The following is a 20,565-nucleotide window of genomic DNA, read 5'->3' on the forward strand; positions in this document are numbered from 1 at the left end:
CTTCAGCTGCATGCAAGTCGCAGCCTGGCCCGGGGAGGACTGGACAGCCAGGTACTAGCTTCTCGGGCCGTTGCCATAACACACGTCCCCCTCAAGTCAACACTCACCCTCTTCCCTTCCCCACCAAACTCTGGCTTTGGGGGTGCATCCAGGCAAACACTCCCTCCTTCCCTCAGGTTTAGCTGGGACTGGCAAGAACACCTCTCTGCCTCCTACCAGCCATGTTTCTGTTTATGAAATAAGGACACACCAAGAATTGGGGTCAAGAAGACAGATCTGCGACAACCTAACCATTCCCACCCACTGGCTTTATTGTGACGTTTAGTACAGGAAGGTCTAACGTCAGCCTTCCCTTAGAGCAGAGAAAATGTGCCCCTGGCCGCACCCCCTTCCTTTCCTGCCTGCTGGAGGCCTTGGCTGAGGGGTGCTGTTCACTCTGGGACGAGTCCATGCACAGCTCTGCGCTGCACAGCCGGTGGCCGCAGCTGTGCAATCTGTCTGGTCAACCGGGAATTCTTCCTGCTCCACGTGGCCCGCAGCAGCCTGTAGGGTCTTGCCCGGGGGACGCCACCCACAGCACAAACCAGATGCAAAGTGATGGAGGCTCCTGTTCCTTAACATTCTCACGTACGCAGTTGCAGGGCGGTGGGCAGGCCTTGTGGAGGCAGGTGGTCAGCTAGCTCCTGGCCCAAGCAGGTGGTGAGGGCACAGGCCATGGGAGACATTGGGCCCCAGGAGGATGGGGAAGACGCGGTCCCCTCTGGTCTGCCCCCTCCCCCGGGCAGCGTGGGGCCTAGTGGCAACCACAGGCCCGCACCACCATGTTTCTGTATTTCTTCAGGATGACATTGGAGCTGTCGTCGAAGTAGAGGACGGAGATGGCGTTGAGCTGGGTGGGCGCGCAGCAGGGCTTGGGCACTGTGTCTGGGTTGATGAAGTGGACCTGGAACACGGCAGACATAGTCACGGCGAACCATGCTTATAGCTGGGGCACATGGACCGCAGGTGACACAGACGGCACACTACGGAAGCTGAGTGGGGATGCTGGCTGCTTCTGAGGGGCCAAAGCAGTCGGGCAAGTCGGACCCAGTGGCTTCCCTCAGGCGGTGTTCCTGACCCCTGCCCACTACGACAGGTACAGAGGGCGGCACAGAGGCGAGCAAACTCAGATGTTTGCAGAGGTCACCTGAGCGCCACTGGGAACCAATAGGCTGTCCCTGACAGGTTGCTTCTTAGGTCCTCCAGGTGTGGGGGTGGGGAGGCCACGACTGAAGGAGGGGTCAACATGCCCCTCAGCCAAAGACAACGGACCCCACACTGACACAGGGCAGGGCCCGCCCCTCCCATGAGCTCCTAGGAGCTCGGGGAGCTGTTTAGCTTCTTTTACAACAAGAACTCCAGTCAAGACCATATTCACTTTTATGCCAATTAATGCACAAAATGTGATTTTTAAAAAAAAAATTGTGCAAGGATGCCCATGAAATTCACACAGCAGCCTCGGGCCAGCTGTCAATCTAACCTTCCCCCCCTCCATGGAGGCACATCCAAGGGACTCTGCAGCCCAGCCCGCACTCAGCTGACCCCTTGCCACCTACCAGGGTCTGCACGATGGCGTGGTTGGTGGCGTTCATGTAGGAGTTGAGTGGGAAGGCGCACTCCCCCTCGCAGTAGTAGGCGGCGTAGCCCTCAGGCGCGATGATCCAGTCCTGCAGCAGGCAGAACAGTGTGAGGCCCATCGCAGGCCCTGCCCCGCACAAGGGGCCCTCACCATTACCATCCCCCTGTGGCCAGGCACCACCATGCAGGCCCAACATCAGAGGGCAAAGGTTCAGCCACACCTGCTGAGCAAGGGATCCAACACAAGAGGAACACAGTAACGAACAAAGCAGATGTGCCGCGGTGGCCCCCTCGTGCTGTGGCTCCTGTCAGCACCACAGGCAGGGCTCGGCGTGGGACTGGAACCAGTGGCTTCTACCAGGCAGGACACGCCAGCCCGCACAAGACACCCCTTACCTGCCAGCCCAGGTCGCGGAAGCTGACATACAGTTCATGCTTCTTACACGCCTGCCTCTGGTCACTGCTGCTGTTTTCTGAGGACGAGGCCAAGAAGCAGAACCCAAGGAGGAAAAAGACACAGGTCAGGCCCCCTCTGTGCAACAGCCCTCCTGGGAAGGCGACTTCAGACCAATGCCCAGCCTAGTGCCTGCCCTGCTCGCACCGAGTCCTGGCTCACAGCCCCTCCTGGTGCTCCTGTGGGTGTCTGTGAGACGCACACGTGTCGGAATGTCGTCACCTGCCCAGATTTGCTCCCCACCCACGTGCCCGCCCCCCGCTGGCAGCAGGGGCGCTGCTGGCAAGGATCAGCCCCTGCTCCCCCTGCCTGGTGACCCCAGGCCACCCCCTGTGGGAGTACAATGCCACTGAGCTAGACAAACACCCCTGAGGTCTCTGAGGGATGATGAGGGTCACCCTGGGGTCTTCCAGCGGGGACACGGGCTGTCAGTGTTTAGGTCCGGGACTGCACAGCTGCAAACCTGCTGTGATCCCTGCCTCTTCCACACACACAAATCTGTGTGCAAATGGACACACAGCATACTAACTGCCATTGGCTTCTCCCTTACTCACCTGAGATGCCCTCGGCTGTCCCTGCCCATCATCTCTGCATGTCTGCATCAGGCAGCAGTCGAGCCTTCCTTCCAAGGCCACCTCTGCCAACAGGCCTTGTGATGTCACCATTGGCTGCCACAAGCCTGGTGTGCCCCCTTGTCGGCGGCATGAACATACAGGCACACAGCGGCAAGGGCAAGGCTGGTCTCTGGCCACGCTAACAGCCGCTAATGCAGGGCGGGCAGGGGGTGAGGGCAGAGGCACACAGAGGCTAGCCCTGCCCACCAGCCCTGCCAGGTGTACCCAGCTACCCTGGCCTCTCTTGGGGAGTGTGGGGGTGGCCTCGTGGCAGCCTCTTCCCCTCCCCGGCACAATGTCAGAGCCTCAGACCTAAGCTGTGAGCCCATTCCCTGCCACTGGAGGCCCAGGGCAGGGCAGGCGGCCCACTGTACAGCAGGGGAATGGGGCTGTGGACAACAGTGCCTGCAGGGATTGGTGTGATGGCATAGCAAACTAATCCTACGCCTGCAATGCTGGCATCCCGTATGGGTATGGGTTCTAGTCCTGACTGCTCCGTTTCCAGTCCAGCTCTCTTCTAATGGCCTGGGAGAGCAGTTGAGGAAGGTCCAAGACCTTTGGTCCCTGTACCCACGTGGAAGAAGCTCCTGGTTCCCAGGTTTGGATCAGCTTAGCCCTTTCCTTTGCAGTCATTTGAAGACTGAACCAGCAGATGGAAGATCTCTCTGTCTCTTCCTCTCTCTCTATAACTCTTTCAAATGGATATCTTTTTAAAACAAAGATTTATTTATTGTTATTAGAAAGACAGATTTATAGAGAGAAGGAGAGACAGAAAGATCCAGGCCCCATGCTGGATGAGAGATGGAGCAGCCAGGACACAAACCAGCGTCCCTGTGGGATACTGGAGCTTGGAGGTGAAGAATTAGTCAGTTGAATCATTGGGCAGGCCCTTGAAATAAATAAATCTTAAAAAACAAAACAAGCAAACAAATCTACAGTTCCCACGGTCCTGAAAAAGCTGCTCACTCGGCATGAGGAAGTTACAACGGGAGGAGGGTGCACAGGGGTTGGTCGAGCAGGGACAGCCCACCCCAGGGCCCGGCTCAGGTACCCAAGTGTCTCCCACACCCAGTCTAGAAGCCTTGCAAGGCTCAACGTCCAAGCCGAGGCCCAGCAGCCTGGGGCAGAGAGCAGCCCACGAAGCTGCTTGCAGACCTGCTGGGAGCCTGGACGTTGCCACCCGGCCCTTCTAGGCCTCGGCTCGTGGCTGTCCCAGCAGAACCAGGCCGGAACGCCTGTGTCTCTGTGGGCTCATGCCCGTGGTAAAGCTGGGAAAGGGAGCTGGCACAAGCCTCCTCGGTCCCCACCCACAACAGAGAACAGGTGAGCAGGAAGTGAAGCCAGAGGCTGCTTCCTCCACCTCCCTCCAAGCCCTGCCCGAGCAAGTCCCTGCCTGCACTTGGCCTGTGCTGCCGCCCCCGCGCTCAGCTGGCTGGCCTGCTGGTCACAAGGACTTTGGCTCCAAAGGGAGGCAAGGGCCGCAGTTTCTAGAGCCTGAGCCATCACCTGAGTGGTTCTGGGGTAGGGCCAGGGCAAGGAGCACAGGCTGGGACACGTGTCCCCTGCCCGGCACAGACACCACCAAGCCAGTGATGTCAACCTGTGTACCCCTGCGGCAGGATTCCTGGCAGTCACGTGAGCTGAGAGCACTTCAAATGGCACAAGCACACGTGTGCACCCTCCACGCAGGCAAGGCCTGGCTAAGCCCAGCCCAGGGTCCAGGCCTCAGCACTGCCCTAAGAAAGCAAACTTTCAGGTGGGCTTTAGAACGTGCAGCAGGGCCAGGAAGCAGACCCGCCCAGCAAAGAGGCAGATGCCAGGCAAAATGGTGAGGGTCCCAGCTGGGGGCTATACAGATGCAGCCCTCTGCCCCTCATTCCCTTGTGAGAGTGCCAGGACCCAGGAGAGACCTGGCTGCAGCGGAATTAGCCGGCACTTGCGGCTGGTACCTCTGCCAAAGCCCTGGCTTGGAGCTGCCCTGCATCTGCTCTGCTCCCGATATTCCCACTTGGAGCCCTGCAGGACAGGAATCTAACCGCGACAAAGTTCAGACCCAAGACGCGTGGGCTCTTTCTGCAGAGTGAAGCGGCCAGGCCCCAAGAAGAAGCCTGGTTCCACCCTCCCCTCTAAGTCCCCTCCCTGGTCTCAGCCTCCGTGGCCTCCTCCCCTCCCCCAATGGTGACAGGAATCCCTTCCCTACACCATGAACCTCTGCCCCTCGGACCCCACCTTCCTGAGCACTGCCCTCATGGTGCCCGCCTCTCTGCTCACGTCCCACAGGAAGCTGCAGTCCCCAGAGGGGCCCATACCCCAGATGCTGTCCTGGTTCAGGGCCAAGTGAGTAACAGCCCCCGCCCCTCTCTCTGAAACAGCTGCCTCAGCACCCAGGGGTCCAGCACATAGAGGGCTTCCAAGCACAAACCAGGGCTCACGTGGGTTTTTATTGTATGGGGGTGGGATTTCAGATCCTTTTGAAAAGCCTGCTGGGACAGACCCCCTAGATCACTCCACAGCCTGGGGCCAGCCACAGGGACCCCCGCAAGGGGCATTGGGGGCAGCTGACCAACCACAGCAGACCTCATTTGCCCTGGGAAAGCTAACTGCACAGAAATTTCATGACAGGGGAGGCAGCAGGGGTCTGGGGGCTGTCGCTGCCACTTCCCCCGCCCCGCCCATGCCCCAGGCCCATGAGCTGGGAGAGCTAGAGCCAGCACAGGGCCCGCTGTGGCTGGCTAAGCTGGTTGGTGCCCAGGCCCACCCTGCCTCGGGTTCACCTGGAAGACCAGGATCTGCCTCTGAACTCACCCGAGGCCTGGGCAACACTGGGTGACAGCAGTGTCGGGGGTTCAGGGGAGAGAGCCTGCCCACTTTCCTCGTCTGGAGGACCCCATGATCGCCTCAGCCAGCAGATCTCTGATCACAGGGAGGAACTGTGCTCTCCGAGAAAGGTACCAGACTCCAGGATCGTCTGGATCTGCCTGGGTGACCAGAGCTGATTTCAAGGTCAGCTAAAAGCCAACTCCACAGGCAGCCTTAACTGTCTTGCCCTGCACGGCAGTGTGTTCACGGGCTCCAGAGATGAGCACAGAGACACGACTCAGCGCTGTTATTCTGGTTGTTCTCATACAGCTTCCCAGGAATTAGGACCAAGAGCCCCAGGTGGCCATTCCCCAAACCAGGGGTGAGGGATGTGGAGAGCCACGGCAGGACAGCCTTGATCCGGCTGCTCGTCTGTGAAGTCCCCTGGGAAGCGGACTGCGGGGAGGCAATAATCTACTGAAAGCCTTATCTCCAGTCCCCTGGAAGAATCAAATGCATCTCGGACAAATGGGGGCACTGACCCTTACAGAGCAGGACAGACAGGTGCTGGGGGAAGAGGCCTCAGCTGACCCTGGTGCAGGAAGGTTGTACCCATACCTTGGCCCCCAAACTCAAGATCTGAATGCAACCTAGCAACCTCAGTCTACCAGGGGTATCCAAGTGCCCAACTGGTCTGCTGGGGAAGGACCACACCCCGCCAAGCCTCCGCAGAATCAGGGTTGTAGGGAGGCTGGTGGACTGCCCGGGCTCGGGGCACCCATCCCGAGCCGCTGCAGGCTTGCTCTGTGCTCTCGGACCAGCTCCCTGCACCCTCTGTACAACAGGAGACTCAAGAACTGCAGAGCCTGGCTCACATGGCGGTGCAGTGTATCAGACTGCCGTCAGTGACAACGGTATCCATACTGGAGCATAGGTTCAACTCCTGGCAGCTCCATGTCCAGTCTAACGTCCTGTTAATGTGCATGGGAAAGCACCAGAGGACGAAGTCCTTGGTCTCCTGCCCACCCACATAAGGCCCCAATTGCAATGGGTGCAACCATGTAGAAAGTGAAATGGTGTGTGTGTGTCTGTGTGTGCTCCTTTTTTATGGTTACTCTGCCTTCCAAATAAATCAAATCTTGCAAAAGAAAGAACTACAGGGTGCACATGCTGCCAAGCTCTGCCTGTGTTCATCCTGGAACTGTGTGCAATGAGAAGTTATCTTTTTAAGTTTGAAAATTACAGTAAAGCAAACCTTCACATATCCCCCCAAAACAGGTACCAGAAAACCCTCCCAGCTACATTTAGCAGGTGCCAGAATCTGCCCCTTCTTCCTCCCAAGGCATCCCACTGCCATCTCCCCACACAGGCCTCCTTCACATCGTGTGGCCAACACATGACCGAGGGTTTGCTCCTTGTGTTTCAAATGAGCGCGCTGTTTCTACAGAATGAAGATGGTGAGCTCTGAGCAGGAGGAGCAGTGGGGGGCCTTGCTTTCTGCTGGTCCACCTGGGGAGCCCCTGCACAGATTTCCAAGCCCCCCTCCTCCAGGCGTCACAGGGCGTTGTGTCATACCCGCCACATTGGTCACCCTCAGGGCCTCCTGGTTCTTGGGTGGCTTGGAGCGGTTCTGGCTGCGCTGCTTGCCCCCTGTGGAGCGGATGCTTCGCAAGTGGACCTCCGTGGCCTTGAAGAACGCCACCATGAAGGGCTGCTTGTTCTGGGGCCCGTGCCGCCCGACCAGGCCTGCCAACTTGGGGTTGATGCTCTGCCCTAGAGCGGAAACAGTTAAGAGCAACAAAAAGCAGTTAGGGGAAGGCTGTACACACCTCACCACACGTCCACACATGCACACTGGCCACCCAGCAGGGCCAGGAGCTGCTGCAGGCACATGGAATGCAGCTGACCACAGAACAAGAAACAACAATTCTCCAGGCTCCCATGCTTCCGGCAGGGATCCCACAAAGACACAAATGTGTGCAGCGCAACACAGAACTAGGGAGGGACAGGGAGCCACACCGAGCCAGACAGTCTTGAACTGGTGAGATCCAAGTCTAACCCACCTCATTTCAAAGGGTGGGACATAACCCTGCTTCATGCCAAGGAAAGTGGGGACCAGGGCCAAGGACCCAGCTGACCACACAGGGGCCTTGTGAGCACTCGAGGCTGGGGAAGAGCGAGGAGGCAGAGGGGGCAGAGGGGTGACAGGGGCAAGGAAGGCAGCTGGCAGGGGCAGTCTCAGACGCCAGCAGTATCTCCTGAGGGTTCATATCCCTAGAACCCACGTCTACCCAGAGCCCCAGGATGTGTCTTGATAAAGAAATTGAGCCTCTGGCTATCAGAAGCATAGCCAATCGCATGCTGTAGTGCATGGGCCCTGCCACTGGGACTTGGGACGTGACTTCCCAAGGATGCTGTGAGGGCAGGGACCACCTCTGGCTGTCCCCTGGAGATGGATAGCAAGAGTTGAGTCGGAAGTAGGGAGATGAGACCCCATGGTACCGGAGCAAGGCTGGCATGAAGTCAGAGAGAAATGATCACAGTGCCTTTAGAAATACACCTTGACACTTTATTCTGCTGTTAACTCTCAGTTTTGAAGTAATTATGGACTCACAGGACACTGAGAAATGAGACGTGTGCCCCTCACCCAGTGAAGTCCTGGGCAACCAAAGGACAACTGGCATAGCCCTGAACAGGCCCAGGATGACTTCCGGGTAGATTTTGAAAGGAAATTGATCAGATTTGCAGAGAGGGTCCCATGGGACTGAGAAAGGGGCCGGGGTATAGGGAGGAGAGTTGACCAAGGTGGAGAAGCAAATCAGCCAACCAAGTCCACGTTGGTTCAGCAGCCATAGTTGGAAATACCTCTCGGACGCCCAGGGACCCTGGCAGGGCATCCAGAGCCCGTGCTTGGCAGGCCTGCAGAAGCAGTAAGCAGGTCCCAGGCCATCCTTCCTGGGCTCCAAAGCCTACATCTGTCAGAGAGCAAATGCAGCTGCCAGTAGTGCTCCAGAAAAGCCAGCTTGGGGCAGTGGTCTGGCCAGAGCAACGTGCACATGGGTGTGCTCAGGGAGATGGGGTTTGAAGATGGGAGGCTGAGCAGGCTTGTATGGGAGGAGCAGGTCGCTGGACAGGCAGTTGAGGGGAGGGGTCCAGGTGTCTCAGATGTCAGGGAGGTCAGGCCAACGTGGCCACAACTGCACAGCAGTGCCCAGTACTGAAAGACCAGAATGGAGGAAGGGGACATCAGGAGGATGTAGGGTCCCAGAGACCAAGGAGGCAGTGGAGGGAACAGTCTATGCCGTGCTCTGCCAGTGAGGCCAAGAAGGGACTCTGTCCATCTGTCCACAGATTCAGCCATTTGTCCATCCATCTACCCACCTCTCCATCTTTCCATCCACCCCATCTCTCCATTCATCCATCCATCTACCCATCTGACCTCCCATCCATCCATCCCTTTGACAATGATGAGCTATTAGAAAACATGTTTCATATTATGTTGAGGAGAATTCCAAAGTCTGCCCCTCACAACAGAATAAGCCCAGAGAGGCTGAGCGACCCATCAACCCAGTGAGAAGCAACAAGCAGAATCCGAGACCAGACCAGGCTAACTGAGCCAGGCTGTTTAACCACTACAGTCAGGACATCCTGGCTCAGGGAGCGGGGCCAGCAAGTAGAGCTGGTGGCCGGTAGCAGCCGTGACTTGGGGGGGGGGGCACATCTGGAACCAACTTCACCTGAGCCCCCCAGATGAGCCAGAAGTCAAGACAGCCAGCCTCCAAAACCAGAGTCACACTGGGGCTTCACCTCTGTTTTTCACCAATTAACATTTAAAACAAATTCCCCCCTGCTCTGCTATTTCCCCTGTTAGCATTGGGCTTTCCTGCATTCTTGTGCGGGGTTTCTTTGAGTTCATCAGTCCATAATTTGCGCGATTCTATAAAAGAACCCATTAAAGCTGAGCCCCAGGAATTGTATTTCCCCCTGGAAGGCTTTTAGGGCAAAATAAAAATGCCTGGCCTGGAAGCCTGATGCTGATCCAGAAACTAGAGAGCCCAGCTCTGCCAACAGCCCCTCTGCACCTCTGGGCCAGAGTGTCTGCCTTGCTCTCGCAGTAGACAACCATGGGACAACCATGTCCAGGGAAGGAAGAGAATATCGAGGTGCAAACCTGCACCTGTTACTGGGTGTGTGGCCTGAGAGAGGTGAGGCTGCCAGCAGTGCCCCAGTGTCCTCATCTGGGAACTGAGGATGCAGCTATTCCCCTCTGACTGGGTAGCCAGCCCCAATGTCCCACAGGCAGCTCTGCCCCAGCCTTCCAGGTGACGCCGGGGGCTCTGGATGATGACCTACTAAATGCATTGCCAACAGCCAACCATCCTGTGCTCAACCCAGCCCCGGAGGGTGCGCATCCCAGCACTTCACTCTCAAAAAAGCAGCAAAACTCTGGGGGACTGAGACCTCTAGCCAGCCAGCAGCAGAGGCAGCACACGAATGCTGTCCTGTGGAACACCAGCACCCATGCCTCGGCCAGCCTGCTGCAGGGCTCTGAGCACACCCAGGCCTCCTCCTGGACTGCCTTGCATGCCTACAGACATAGTTGGAGCCAAGCAGGGTGGAAGGCTGTTCAACGTGGGACAGGAGCCACTCATGAGCACCAAGCCACAGTGAACTGGTAAGCTCAGGGCCACAAGGATGGTTCTCTCCCAGGACCAGCCCTCTTTTCTGCCTGGCTCTCCTCGGAAGTTCAAATACTCAACCACGGTCATTGGAATGATATGGAGAGAAAGACGTTGAGCGGGGTAAGCCCCTGCCCTCAACTCCAGGTTTCTCCCATAGTGCTGGAAGTTATGTGGCCTCGTGGCTGCCAACAGGAATCCCCCACTCAGAACCCATTTTGGGGAACAGCCCCTTGTACATGCCTGGGCACTGGGAGTGGATGCAGAATTCACAGCACAGTGCAAAACAAAACCAGTGGCAGCAGATCAAGCCCAGCACATGGCCTTAGGGATTCACCCACCCCGTGCAGCTGGCACCCACACACAAGCATGGGTAATTCTACATGAACCTGTTTGTGACATGCACATGGGCTGATCCCCCATCAACCAGACACATGGCCACCTCCTGCCTAAAGGCTACCCTCGCCAATTTTACCCCAAGTCCGAACAAGTCGAGTTCAGAGCCGGCAGAAACTGAGCAAGCCAGGGTTCTGGGGAGGATGAGGGACAGGAAGTCCTTGGATGGGCTGCAGAGGGGCAGAGCACACAGCACCCAGTGCCTGTGCGGAGGGCCAGACAACTTCAGCTCTAGTCCGCCTGTGCAGTCATTTCGTCTGAGTACTTGTCTTTCACATGAGTCATAGCAAGGGTAGAGGTAACACGGTGTAAGGCATATACTGAGAGAGCGTATTGATTAACCTAAGGAGTAAGGCAAAACATACAAAATGTACAACTTTGGAAAGCTGGGAAAGTTTTACATGGTAGCTGAGAGTAAGCTTTAAGAAAAAATCTGAAGATTTTCCCAATTGCCAGATTTTATGAATAAAAAAAAAGGACACCAAGCTGAAATCTGAATTTTAGCTAAATAAAGGTTTGCAATAAATGGGATATAGTTAAAATGAGCAATTACCTGTATTCTAATATTCTAATTTAAGGCAGGTGTTGTGACATAGCAAGTCACCACTTGGATTACCCACTCCCCACCCTGGAGTTTTGGCTCCCCTGCTAACGCACGTGGGAAGGCAGTGGACGGCCCAGGTGCTGGGGTCCTTGTTACCCCTACGGAGTCCCAGCTGCAATGCTAAGCTCCCAGCTCCAGCCCGGCCCTGGCCTGGCTGCTGGGACACAGCATGTGTTATGACCCTATTTCTTGGGGAAATGACCTGTGTGTATATATATGTGACTCTTTCAAATAAGAAAATCTTAAGAAATAATACTTTATATCTAGCTGGTGTATTTTATTTGCTAAGGAATTCTCCTTAGGGTAGGGACAGATGGGGTGGGCTGGGGGCGGGGGAGCCCTCTGCTCCTAGAGTGGGGTGGCACTGTCTAGTCCGATGTATGGGCAAGTTGGGTCATCAGCTCCTTCTCTGGTGGGATTCTTGACTTGCCTGCCAGATTGCCTGACAGGGTTAACTTTCATTTTTCTGCCTTTTACATTTTAGCTCTTAAATGAACACACAATGAAGCAAGGCACGCAAGCCCACGTCAGCACAGGTGCAGACTTGCGCAAGCACCATTGCCATCAGGCACTGGGCAGCTCCTACACCCCCAAACAATTGCTCCGTGCTGGCTTTTCAACCAGGGAGGGCGTGTTCCCCAGGCGGCAGTGCCTGGAGACAGTTCAGGTGACTGCTGCTGGGTAGCCGTGTCTGGCACTGAGCAAGTTGAAGCCAGGGAAGTCCTAAGCATCCAACAACACACAGAGCGGCCCTCCCTGTCACGCAGGGTGTGTCCTGACGGAGAAGCTGTGCTTGGCAGTCATGCCTTGCCCAGATGCCAGCCTCAGGCACACCCAGCTGACATCCCCACAGCTGTGCATCTTCTGAACACTCCAGCGTCGTTTGTCTAAGTCTGCACCTTGTCCCTCCTTTTCCAGCTTGAGTGATGGCTCTGGGATGGGACCATGTGGTGACATGTCAGTCATGCTTGTTGAGTGCTGAGTGGACTCCCAGGGATGTGAAAAACCTGTGTTTCCTGGAGAAGGACATTGGGCTGTGTCCAGTCTGGGAGGCTGAGGAAGTGCTCAGAAACATTTTATATGGGGCTCTGGTTACTTTCCTGATGTGGCACAAGTAAGTCACCCTTTGTACACTTGTGCTGCTCAGTCCCTGCTGTGGCATCAGAGCCATCTGTTCAAGAGCCTGGAGAGGCCCTGGAAACCACCTGACGGGGCCCTGCCTTGAGGCCCAAGTGGGGGAGAGTTGAATGAGACAGGTGCGCCAGGTGCACACCTGGCAGGCAGGCCCCGCCTCCAGCTCCCCAGGCTTCTACCCGCCCTCGGAGACCGCACAGCAGACCCCTTCTGCTTTGGGAAGAGCCCATCCCAAATCCCACAGGATGCTCAGTTGAAGGCAGGTACACAAAGACACAAGCTTTCCTCCTCCTGCCTCTTCCTTGCCTGGACACCTGGGGCCAGCTACTTGGCTGACTGCAGCATAAGCTCCAGACCTAAGTTCAGCACAAGAGGACAAAGCCACAGCAGGTAAGTCCTGACCTCCACTGACCCTGCAGCCCAGTGGTGAGCAAACCACGGCCCGTAGGCCATGTGCAGACCCCTGCCTGCTTCTGCAAATGAAGCCTTCTTAAAATACAGCCCAGGCATGACCATCTGCATTTTGATGCAAAAAGACAGAGTTGTACAAGTGAGTATCAGCCCATCTACCAAGATACCATGTGGTTATGCTCCACATCAGCCGCCATTGTGTTCAATTTGTAACAAAAACGAATAACCCGACAGGAGCTTGCCCCATGCCAGATGCCTGTCCCATGCCCTGCCCGTCACTGTAACCTTCCCAGGAGGAATGATAGCACTGCACCTGGAAGTGATGGCACAAGTATGAAGTCAAGCACCCTGGCCAGCTGGGTCACAGGGCAGGCACAGAGCCCACACATCTAATCACTGCACCGTCACCAGTGAGTCCAGCCAGATGTCAGCAGAAAGGATCCCAAGACTCAGCATGCATGCCCAGGTATGGCTGCAGGGCCTCTGGGTGCTGAAAACAGCAAGGATACCCAGAGGTGGATACAGGAAAGGCCTTCCGAGGGCCAGGGGAGCGCGCAGATGCAGGTGCCAGAAGGTAAGCTGGGGACAGGGGTGGCTGGTGCATGGAGACCCCACTGGCACCCCCAGGTGGTCTCAGCAGAATCAGCTTACCCAGCCCAGTGGGGCCCAGTGAACCCTGGGAAGGCACCGAGAGCAGAGAGGAAGGGACAGAAGCCGCCCACAGAGCGCGCAGCCTCTCGGCTTTCTTGCGCCTTCTTTGTTTTCCAGGCCCGGGGCCATTGGCTGCCCCTCGGAGGCCCACAGCGCAAGAATGTTCCTCATTAATTGCGGAAAACACATGCTTCCCAGCCACTTCTCTCCATGGACCCAGGCCGAGGGACAAGCGAGGACACTGCTAACACTCGTGACATCTGCATGGCCTCCAACGCGCCCAGAACGGGCCTCACGCTCACCACCGCTGCCCACCGGCCCTGGCGGGATCCAACCTTGCTGCTAGTCACAGGCCCTTTCGCTCCATCTCCGGCCTCTGGACAAACAGGATGTGAGGCAATCACGGCGGCCAAGGCACCTTGGAGGCGGCGGCATCGTGGGCGGGCTTGCTGGCCAGGCGGCTTTACAGGCTGTTTCCGCAGGCGCCACGGGGCAGAGCCTGACCTCCCGGCTGCCGGGCCGGGCACCATGCTGAGACAGTCCACAGCCTCTGAGCCTCGAAACACAGTGCAATCCCGCCCATTGAATCCAGGGTGGTCAAGAAGTGGGACAAGCCCTCTCTCATGGAGAGATGCTTGTGGGGGTTCTCTGCACACAGACCCCCCAAACACACGTGCATCTGCTGTCCAGGATGGGATGTGAGAGAAGGTGCCATAGCCTTGCAGTAAGGACAGGTTGAATAAGGAGCTGTGACGGGGCAGCCGAAGTCAGGACCAGACAAGTAGGGCTGATGGACGTGGCTTTCTTCTGAGATCAGGGGGAGAAGGACCCAGTGAACCAGGGTAAGATGCTGGAGTCGAGGTCCTGGCAGCAAACAACTTGTGCGTGTCACGGCCGCGAGGGCAGGGAAGAGGAGGAGGGTGGCCCAGGATACGGATGTGATCAGCAGCAGGACAGCGACAAGCGCCTCCCACTCTCCCAGCACCTGACAGGGCCCCACCCTGCCCCACTACCTGGGCACAGCAAGTCTGTTCTCCCTTCCAGCTATTCTTGCAGCACCTGTTACAGACCCTGTCCACAGCAGGTGCACACAGGTTCTTGTGCAGGGGATGCTTCCAGAGAGGGCAAAGAGGCCCCACGAGCTGTGTCAGACCCTGAGATGTGGTGCCGGGCTCAGCCCCGTCCTTGTTTCCTTACCCAGAAAGTAGGGTCCAGGGCCAAAAACCTGTAGAAATGTGCTGGTGTCCCTTAAAATCAGAGGACAAAAACAAACCCTCAGTATCAAAGGAAATGAACTATCAATCCAGCCAGGATCCTGTCCATCTCTGAACCAACACAGGTGTAAAAGATGCCATTCCAATCCTCTTACTGCAGTGAGAAGGCCCTGGGGTTTTCCAAGGTCCATGCTGCAGGAAACCACCTCCCAGGGCAGGGGAAGGATCCACAGGGTCCTGGGCTCCCCAAGCTAACAGCCCCACCCTGAGTTTGAGTTCCCTGCAGAGGGAGGGGCTGGGGCCAGACTTTTCCCCAGAGCCAGGAGCTCATCAGCTCCCTGGAGTGCAACCTGACAGCGTACAGGCGGCAAGGGCTCATGTGGGGACCACACAGCAACCCCAGCAGTGATGTCAAGAGTATGGACAGTATGCCAGGCCTGGGGCCCGGTGCCTTCTGAAAAGTCATCCTCTCTACCTGCACTGGTGCTCCTCCCCACCCCCCGGGCAGCTTTCTGCTCGCCCTGAGTCCCCAGCACCCATGTGGGGTGCAGGACACAGCTGCCCCTGCGGCTCAGCCATGAGCTGCCTGTCCTCCAGTCTTCCTTAGCAAGAGATGTGCAGACAGGGGGCCGCCCCATCCCTGGGGAGATGACGAGCCACAGGTGCTGCAGAGTTTCCGGGCTCCCTGCCTCCCCCGCCATGGGGGCACAGGGAGCCAGAGCGGAAGCCAGCTGTGCTGCAGGGGTGAGTCACAGGAGGGCCGCAGCTGGGAAGAAGGAAGGCACGCATGCCTCCCACGCTTTCCGGGTGGTCTCGGGAGGGCACCTCTGACCCTGAGACCTCCCGCCAGGGCCAGATGGAAAGGAAAGGAGGGTTCCGTGGGGCCCTGGAGCTTTGAGGCTGCAGGAAAGTGGGCCTCATGGAAAGTCAGGCCTCCCAAGCATGGTATGCATGCCCACTGGCTAGGATGAAGGCAGCTGGCCTAGACAGCCATCATGCATGCACCCATTGTCTGGGTGGGGAAATGAGGACCCTACAGGAGTCAGACCCCATGTCCCTGCAGCCACCTGAGGACCCCTCTGCCTGGGGGAACAATGTAGCCCAGTGGCTACGAGGGGCTGCCCAGGGTAAGGCTCCTTGCACCCTGGAGAGGACCACAGCTCCAGTGCTGCTGCCCCAAGGGTGTTGAGGCCACAATGCTGAGTTAGTCCTGGAAGGAGGGCCTCAGCAGGGACTGGGCCTCTGCAGCCAGTCCAGCTTGGCGCATTGTTGGTGTGTTCCAAGCTGTGCGATGACCTTGGCCTTCCCAGCATAGCCAGCATCTCTCACTGGGAGGTATCTAATGGGAGAGTCTAGAGCCAGGACTTGCAGGGCGTCCATCAGCTCAGGTGCCACCAACTTGCCAACAGGGACCGCCAACACCAGGCTCAGCTTTGCCAGAGTTGTCCCTGGCCAGGCCCCAGGTACCCATGAAGCTCACATGTTTCTGGGCTCTGTGTCAGTGTCCAGGCATGCTCTGTGCACCTCCAGGGCAGGAGCCGTGCTCAAGAACCAAATGGGGGAAAGCAAAGCTTCCAGAGCCTTCTGTGCAGGCTCACTGCGTCTCCACTCATCCCCAGGGAATGGAAACCTCTTTCAGCTGTGCAGCCCAACCACTTAGGGGGTGGTCCCTGCCCAATCTAGGCCTCCTGGGCATGCACAGTCCCTGGACATGCTAGGTCCCCAGGGACAGCACCCACACCCAACCCTGGTGCCCTAACCAGGAATGAAAAAGACAGGGGCAGCATGTCATGGGTATTGTCCACCTAGCATGGAAGCCTTGCCCTCACACCAGACAGTGAGCCGCAGAGCACGGCGAGGGGTCCCCAGGAGCCTCTGCCACCCTCCATCCCCAGGATGTTGATGACAGTATCTACCTGCCAAGTGGACACAAGAGGAGACAGTGATGACGGCACACTGAGTCCCACAGCCAGCACAGGCTGGGCATTGCTGCAGTGCACCTGCCCAAGCTGGGACTCGAACCTGGGCATCTGCTTCCGAACTGGGCTCTGACCCCTAGCCTGCGCTGCCTCGACAGACTCCAAGCCCTGTCCACAGCCTCGGGGGAAACAGAAGCTGGAAGCAAAGGGGCTCGTGGATGGGTTTAGGAGAGGAAGAAGACAGCAGGCCTGACACCAAGAGGAACTGGCCACAGAAACCAGGCTTGCCCGAGCCAGCGGGCAGGCAGCAGACACGAAGGCCCCGCCACAGTCAGGTTGGAGGCCAGAAGCCACAGGTCACTGACAGCAGCACTCAAGCTCACCGGTCACAGAACTTCATTTTTAGTTCTTCCCAATATTTCCTGCAGGTGCCTTGAAGGAGAAGCAATTGCGGGACTGTGTAGCACCTGCTAACTCAGGCTCCTCCACCCACTATTCCACAACAGTCACAACAGAAGGTGGACAAGGAAAAGCTCTGATGGGGCCCAGCGCAGTAGCCTGGTGGCTAAAGTCCTCTGCTTGAATGTGCCAAGATCCCATATGGGTGCCAGTTTGTGTCTGGCAGTCCCACTTCCCAATCAGCTCTCTGCTTGTGGCCTGGGAAAGCAGATGAGGATGGCCCAAAGCCTTGGGACCCTGCACCCGCGTGGGAGACCTGGAAGAAGCTCCTGGCTTTGGATTGGCTCAGCTCCAGCCATTAGGGCCATTTGAGGAGTAAACCAGCAGATGGAAGATCTTTCTGTCTCTCCTTTTCTCTGTCTTTGAAAATTAAAGCCTTTTTTTTTTTAAAGGCTCTGATAAGTCCTGCAGAGACCTGTTTGGTTTACATGCCTTGGCATTCTTCATGCTGACATGAGCACGAGGCCTTTCCTTGTCCCTGGAGTACCTGCTGACATGGCATGGAGCACAGTTTGAGAAAGTCTGGCCTACAGTAGTGGCCACCAACTTCCTGTAAATCTATTTCCAAAAATAACTCATATTTTCAGTTTGGCAGGGCATGGGGTCTCTGTTATCATTCCTCAACTCTATTTAGAAAAAACCATTTATCCCTAGACGGAATGTTAACAAGTGAGCGTGGCTGCGTGCCACTGGCACATCATGTGTGGATGCCCAACTGTGAATGCCATGTCATGCTACATATGATGATAGCATTCTTCTAATTTTTTCCATGAAACAGTTCTTCCCACAGACAAAATCAAAACCAACAGGTGAGGGGCTGGTGCTGTGACCTCGAAGGTTAAGCTTCTGCCTGTCTGAGTGTCACTGCTCTGCTTCCCCAGCTGCCTGGGAAGGCGGCACAGGATGGTCCAAGTGACTGGACACCTGCCACCCATGTGGGACACCTGAGCTCCGTTAGCCAGGCCCAGCTCTAGCTAACACAGCCATGTGGGGAGTGTACCAACAGATGCAAGATATCTTTCTCTTTCTGTTACTCTGCCTTTCAAATGAATAAATAAATCTTTAAAAAAAAAAAAGGAGTCTGTACCAGGACCCCAGGGGCTCCACCTCACACAGACCAGGTCAAGGGAGGTCAGACAAGTCTGAGACCTTGAACCGGCAAGGTGGAGTGAAAGGACCCTCAGGTATTGCTGGGTATTCTTGTGAGTGCGTGAACACACGCTGTGTGCATATGTGCACAAATGAACAGCCCCAAGAGGGCAAATTGACAAACTTTTTGTAGCCCCAAGCAGACAAGCAGACACTTTCAGAACCTGATCTGAGTTTGAAAAGCTGCCGATGGCTCAGGTTTGCTGCTGCGGCTGGGAGACACCTGGAGCTAGGGGGAAGGTGCTGTCCAAAGACTTGTGAGTGGGTGTCAGTTTGGAGGGGCCAGGGCAGCCTGCTTGCAGGGAAACAGGCACACACAGCCGAGAGCCTCCCGACGTGCAGTGGCATGAGTGCAGGCCAGTCAGTGGTGGCACTGCCAGGGACTCACCATCCAGAGTCTCCACTGAAAGCTGCAGGCCCAGGTTGTGGCGCGGGTTGACCACCCAGTGGTTGCTGGTGGCCGTGATGTCGAACACCAGCCACCCCTCCTCCGAGGCCCAGAGCGTGCGGCTGTCGAGCAGGAAGAGGTCTGAATCCCTGTGAGAGAGGAGAGACACAGGCTCTGCGTTAGCCAGGTCAGGGCCTCCTCTATGGAGCCCCTTGTGCCCCAGGTTGATGGACCACAAATCCAGGCAACAAAGAAAGGGAGTGCAGAAGAGACTGAGAGACACACATGGGGCTGCTATGAGTCAAGCCCACCTTGCAAGTGGTCAGGGGATCCCAGGGGACAGATTACAGGCAGGCAGGGGAGCGAAACAACAGCAACTGCATGACTTCTCATGTGCCTGGCACTGCCCCATGTACTCTCCATATGCCATCCCTCTCGATTCTCACGGTACTGAATTGTGGGACTAGCATCTCCACTCAGGACACAGGGAACCTGTGACTCGCCCAAGGCCAGTTAGCTAGGAAGCTGCCAAGCTTCCTAGATGGGTAGGATGATGGATGGATGGCAGACAGGCAGGTGGCTAGATGGATGGGGGAGGGTGGATGAATGACTGGCTGGGTGGACGACTGGCTGGGTGGACGACTGGATGGGGGGGATGACTGGATGGGGGGATGACTGGATGGGTGGACGACTGGCTGGGTGGACGACTGGATGGGGGGGATGACTGGATGGGGGGATGACTGGATGGGTGGACAGGTGCATTTTATATTTCCCACATAATAGAATTCTGGTATATAGGTCTTCGTAGCACTTTTAATTATTAGGATTCAGTTTCAATACTCTGATTCCTTCAATAGTCGGTCACCACATTTGATCCATCAGAGTGAGCCAAGCAGGTGGTAAAACAATGGACGACCCTAAGACCCTGACATGCTCTATCATTCATGGAGTCCCCTAATATTCCTGGGAACCCTAAGGCACTTTCTGCTCACACGTGAAGACATCAGACATGTCGACTATTCACTGAGCCCTCACACAAAGCCAGGCTCTGGGCTGCAATGCCTGAGCGGCATTGAGTCATTTGAGTCCTTCTGACAATTCCATGAAACATTTCACTTTGCCCACGCCACCAGGCAACTCTCACATTGAGGCTCAGAAAGGTGGAGCTGCTTGGCCAAGGTTATACCATGAGGACAGAATCCAGGCAGGACTGGAGCTCAGCCAGGCCAACGGCAAGCCCAAGCTTGCAACCACACACCAAGTTAGCTCTCTGGATATTACCCTTGCCCGGGGCCAGCTGTCACTATTTCCAAGCCTTTGGCACATCCAGCTCACAGTGACACAACACGCTCCAACTTCGCTGGAGCCAGGCAGGAGCTGTCCCCTTCAGTCGGCCCCAGCCTCCTTAGACACGGCTGCCAAGCATCCACGAGTGCTGCTGTGCAGCCCGCAGACCTCCAGGTCTGTAGACTGTAACTCAGGGGCTGAGCCAGAATCCATCTGACAGGCAGATGAAGAGAAAGTGCAAGGAAATACACCTGCAACCTTAGCCAATGTCTCTAACTTACAGACACCCACACAGGGATGAAGAGCCAGGCTTGGAAAACAGGAGCCGTGGCAGGCGGGCGGCATGTGGTAGTCTCCTTGGGCACAATGGGCTGCACTTCCACATCTCAAAGTCCAGGGGCATAGCCTGGAGCTGCCCCGGGCAGTACCACCAGACCCACCTGATGGATGCAGGGGGCACCCCACTGCACGCCCCAGAAACCCTGCTCTACAAGCCCCACTCCACATGTCTTGGAACCAACCTCTGAAGATCCTGGCCATACCATGGCTAGGATTGCAGACTTTGCGTCCCTCACACAGCCCACTGCCCCCAGCCAGCCGTGAGCCCTGCGAGAGGCGTTCCTGGCTTTAACACGGGGAGGTGACCTGGGCAGACTCCTGAGAGCTACACAAACCCCTGAAGACTGCAAATTAGATGTCCAAGTTCAAATGGAATCAAGATCCCAAGATCACAGTTCATGACCACTGAGGTCTATTTCTTCCCAACAACCAGACAGAGGCCGACTGGGAA

The 20,565-nt window shown here is 56.7% G+C and overlaps 1 protein-coding gene across 2 annotated transcripts in view; it reads right to left on the minus strand.

The window, feature by feature from the left end:
* Positions 1 to 296: 296 nt before the first annotated feature.
* The window catches only part of LOC121166656 (bone morphogenetic protein 7), a 61,882-nt gene continuing 41,613 nt past the window's right edge, over positions 297 to 20,565 (minus strand). The window contains exons 3-7 of one of the 2 annotated variants that reach the window (XM_040995882.1): positions 18,489 to 18,637; positions 7,060 to 7,257; positions 2,014 to 2,090; positions 1,596 to 1,706; positions 297 to 943 (exon numbers count right to left, since the gene is read on the minus strand). In XM_040995882.1, the coding sequence (XP_040851816.1) occupies positions 794 to 943; positions 1,596 to 1,706; positions 2,014 to 2,090; positions 7,060 to 7,257; positions 18,489 to 18,637 (685 nt within the window). In that variant the 3' untranslated portion in view covers positions 297 to 793. The remainder of the gene's footprint in view (positions 944 to 1,595; positions 1,707 to 2,013; positions 2,091 to 7,059; positions 7,258 to 18,488; positions 18,638 to 20,565) is intronic. The other variant, XM_040995883.1, reaches the window with a different exon arrangement.

Source organism: Ochotona curzoniae, unplaced genomic scaffold (assembly GCF_017591425.1).
Source record: "Ochotona curzoniae isolate NIBS_2020 unplaced genomic scaffold, NIBS_Ocur_1.0 patch193, whole genome shotgun sequence".
Lineage (NCBI taxonomy): Eukaryota > Metazoa > Chordata > Mammalia > Lagomorpha > Ochotonidae > Ochotona > Ochotona curzoniae.